Consider the following 4,611-nt stretch of genomic DNA (forward strand, 5'->3'; position numbering starts at 1 on the left):
AACAATCTAGAGTGTTTAGATGAGCAAAGAGAATTGGTAGATTTCCAAATGAGTTGCTATAATCAATTGATGTATTTTTTCTTCTTTTCTTTTTTGTAATGTAAACCTTAAAGGGTGTTGATGAAAATTTAAGATTCATATTTGGTAATAAATTAAAATTAATTCTTTAAAATTAGTTTTAATATATAATTGATTGGTAGTTACTCTCTTGAATTAGTTTGAGATAATTTTGATAAAATTGCATTAAAATGCAAGAATATAATGTTTTATAAACATTTGCATAGTTAATTGCAGATCTCAAAGATCAAATCTTTTTTTAATCTTTTTAGTATCATATGTCAAAATTATTGAATTTTTCAATATGAATATCTCCAAAATTTTCATTAAAATCTACCATAAATGTTTTAAGCGTTTACAACAAATTACAAATTCGAATTTAGAAATAATAAATAATAACCTGACCATCTAAAATAAAAACTATAATAAAAGGCAACTAACAAGTACCTATTGAGAATGATGCATTCAAGAGAATAATAAACTCTAGCTCCTTCCAAAAGTTAGGTATGAACAATTATTATAGAAATAAAATCCATTATACAGATTTCTTGTAAGCACGTACAACCTTCATACAGCTTTCTCAAAAGAAAACCAAATAAAAATCTTAAAAATGGTCTGGGTATGAATTCAGTTGCCTCACGTCAAGACTTAGTTTACCATTTAGGAAAAAATTCTACCATGAATAAATCTGTTGTAGCAGGTTCCATTAGATTTGGCATTCTTTTCCATTTCAACCAGCATCCATCATTTTTTTAAATTATTTAGTCACGTTTTTAAGTCAAATTCATGAAGTTTCTATAATCTATAATGATCAATATGTTAATTTATGAATTAGACAATGTAGAATTTTTGTTGTGGACATTTGGGATCAAGTTGTATGATGCAACATTTCTTAAGTTACTCATTTAGAAAGATCAATATTTGAAAAAGATTTAATCTATTTTTTTATGATAGATAGTGGAGTGTGATTCATGATATTGATAGAAAAAAGTTCACATAGTCAAATTCAGAAACATTTTTGTCGAAGAATGTGATCCACAATACTGATAGCAAAACTTTCACACAATCAAATTCAAAACCATTCATAGACAACTGTTGCCTTTGATAAATGGTAAAAATGTCTTCATAGACACGTGCATATTGATATTCATTGAAGAGGTACAAGTTATGGAGGCGGCCCAGAGATGATGCAGACAAGATTATTGATGAGAAAATTTTAATTCCTAGACCTAATTGTCAAAGGAATGAATGCTCCACCACAATGCCTTCTCATGGAAATGCAAAAACCAATTATTAGCTACTTAGTCTATACAGTTAGGGGGGAAGAACCAAAAGGTGATCTACAATCCTACTTGCTATTTGATCAGACAGCTTATGGGATCCTCATCTCTATCTTACAGAGGAGGTCTATGGATGAAAAGACCTCTTTTTCTTATTTCCATGCAGCTGGGCACTCAGGCATAGACTAGACCATAAGAGATTGCCATCAACAATTTTGCAGCCTCTTCCTCTTCTTGTGCAAATCTTCTCTTAAATGCAGAATGACTGGTTGTGTTTGGGATACTGGATGACGTATTTCCACACATGCCCTTTTCAAACCCATGTCTGTGGTAGAAGGCAAAAAACTTATTGACTTGAAGTGGGAGGTGATTTGAGCCTGCACCCACACTGCTGCTCTTGGAAGACTTATTATTCTGCTTCTTGCCTGTATGCAAAAGATTGATTCTTTTCTTAGGAGGAACAGATTGGGGATCATCTGGATTGAGAGATGCAAACAAAGCCCTCCTTTTCTTCCTATAACGAATTCCACAAGCATTGCAGAGTGACTGTTTACAAAACACCCAAAAACTAGGTTAGATAAGTGATAGTATATAGATGGATCAGAAAAAATATCAGATTTACAGGACAATATATGCACAGAAAAACTAGATTCTAGAATAGCATATTACCTTTGGGCCTTGAGGACCACCTCTCCACAGTGGTGTTTTTGTAGTATTGCAATCCACACACACCCTTAGATTGTTCTTTGGACTGTGAAGAACAACATGATCACCATTCACATTTTCTACTGTTTCTGATGCTTCCTGCATAGAGCAATCATTATCCTTATTGGTTGTTGTAAATTTTCTCCGGATCTTGCTGGGCAGCCTCCATTTTGGAAAAAAGGGCTCAGCTTTTCCTTCAAAGTTGTCCATATGTCCATTCCCTGAGAAGTTATGGTCATTCCCGGACATGATGTGGGTATTTGTATGAGTATCTTCTGAGCTATATGGTGTCTGTGCTTCCCTCATCTGCACAAAGCATTCCCCATTCTATATCAGTAACTCAAACCATACTTCTAATAAGACTGTTTTCTCTACTAGTAGCAATGAAACCGGGGGCATCCATCAATCTATGCACTAGCTGCAGTAAAAGAAGATTTGCCAAATTTAGAGAAAAAAAAAGTATATTTAACCTTGAAATCTAATATACCTTTTAAAGACATTAGATTTTCACAGACTATATTATTATACCTTTTAAAGACATTAGATTTTTACAGACCATATTATTCAATTTGAAAGCTTTTGGATTTGACTGAAAAATTTCCATCAATATTTTGGATCAATTTCTATGATCCATAATCAGAATAAAGTGAGTTGGAGAAGATAATGAATTATAGAGTATGATCTTAAGCATGGCTAGGATCATACTATATGATCCATCATCAGGATAAAGAGTGAAGTGAACTGAAGAAGAGAATGAATCATAGAATATGATCCAAAACGTAGCTAGGATCATACTCTATGATCCATCATCAGGATAAAGTGAGCTGGAGAAAGAGAATGAATCAGCTAGGATCATACTCTATGATCCATCATCAGGATAAAGCAAGCTGAAGAAGAGAATGAATCATAGAGTATGATCCGAAAAGTGGCTGAGATCAGAATAAAGTGAAGTGAGCTGGAGAAGAGAATGAATCATAAAGTATGATCTGAAACGTGGCTAAAAAAACGTTTGCCCAGTCGAATCCAGAAGCTTTCAAATTCACCTAATATACCTATCAGCCCAACAAAAACATTTGAGAAGATCATACAATCCATACAACCAAACCACAACAAAATCTTGAACAAAACCCACAGCTATGTAAGATCCACCTACCTGAATAGTATTATTCTCTCCACTGCTCTCAGAGAAAGTTCTGTAAGAAAAACTCATTTGGGTTCTGTCTGGCATCTGTTCTCCATCACAAAAACTTGGGTGCAAGACATCAGAGTTCAAATTTTCTCCATCCACACTCACACTGCAAGTGCTTGAATCATATAGAGTTGCTTCAACAGTACCAACCATGTTGCTATCCTGCTATCTTGTATGATCCAATCCAAAACTACTTCAACAAACAATAATAGTCATTCCATAACCAACAGAAAGATCTATCTGCCTGCCCACTATTATTCAATCACCTCATCTCGTCTCATCTCATCTCATGATCACACTGAAGAGACCCAAAAAGCCATCCATATCTATCACTGCCGACATCTATATTACTCTCCTAAATAGCTGCAAGCTTCCACTTCTGCAAAACAAAATTACAATGGAAAGCAAAAACAGTTAAAGGCCATAAACAGTAGATAACCGTACCCTAAAAACGTAAAACAAGATCATAAGGGTTCCACGACTTCCAAACCCCACCTCTCACCTGAGTTCAATGTGCAAAAGATACGGAGAATTTTTAAGACCTTTTTCAAGTGAAAAAGAAGATTGTGACTGGCACGTGAGCTGGAGGTCAAAGACAAAAATTTACAGTGATCAGAAAGTTGCTAGATACGTCAAAAAAAGTCTGTACTATGGAGGCCATGACAAACCATGGCCAGACATTCCAAGTCGGACTCCCCTCCCTAGGCCCTAACCACCTTCACATACAAACAGAAAAGGGCACTGGATTTATTGAAACTAGTGAAAAAGCCTTCCATCAGCATTTACTACACCTCTCTGCAATTCTCTCACCAATACAGTACGATATCTCACTCACCCACAACTTCACTGTACATGCCAACTCTTAGCCAGTAGTAAACAATAGCCTTTGCCCATCTTGAAAAATCTCATATTGAAGACCAAATGGGTTGTGTTTTTTATATGGCAAATTACAGGGCTCAAGGCAAAAAACCTTTTTTTCAGCCAAGTTGCCACATATCCAGATATGATTAGGTGCTTTGCATTCCACTAATTCAAACCTATAAGTTAATAATTGGGCATTCATGTGGGTGAGGACAGGAGGATATTTCATTGTTTTTCAAACTTGTAAGCGACATGTATTGGGTCAGTGTTAACACTATTTTAATCTTTGGATTCATTGTTATGTCCATAACCCTAAAACTAAAGTGTATGGAAACTTCTTGAGTTCATTATATATGTATAGTTATATATAAAAATAAGATGGATATGTGCAGTATGGGAAACATTCTCACTTGGTTCAATGCATGGCCAAGATTTTAGCCAGCTTTTTGTTTTCTAAACTAATCTTGTTTGTGTGATTAGAAAATTGTTTGTGAGAGTGCAAAACAGAAAGAGGTGACA

General features: G+C 34.8%; 1 protein-coding gene across 1 annotated transcript; it reads right to left on the reverse strand.

Annotated features, from left to right (window-relative positions):
• Positions 1-1,162: 1,162 nt before the first annotated feature.
• On the reverse strand, positions 1,163-4,221 carry LOC131078836 (GATA transcription factor 21). The gene is made up of 4 exons (XM_058016623.2): positions 3,734-4,221; positions 3,196-3,610; positions 2,007-2,348; positions 1,163-1,883 (listed from the first exon to the last, which is right to left on the reverse strand). Exons 2-4 carry the CDS (start codon positions 3,382-3,384, stop codon positions 1,512-1,514), a joined length of 903 nt encoding a protein of 300 aa, XP_057872606.1. The 5' UTR covers positions 3,385-3,610; positions 3,734-4,221; the 3' UTR covers positions 1,163-1,511.
• Positions 4,222-4,611: the final 390 nt, after the last annotated feature.

Source organism: Cryptomeria japonica, chromosome 2 (assembly GCF_030272615.1).
Source record: "Cryptomeria japonica chromosome 2, Sugi_1.0, whole genome shotgun sequence".
Classification (NCBI taxonomy): domain Eukaryota; kingdom Viridiplantae; phylum Streptophyta; class Pinopsida; order Cupressales; family Cupressaceae; genus Cryptomeria; species Cryptomeria japonica.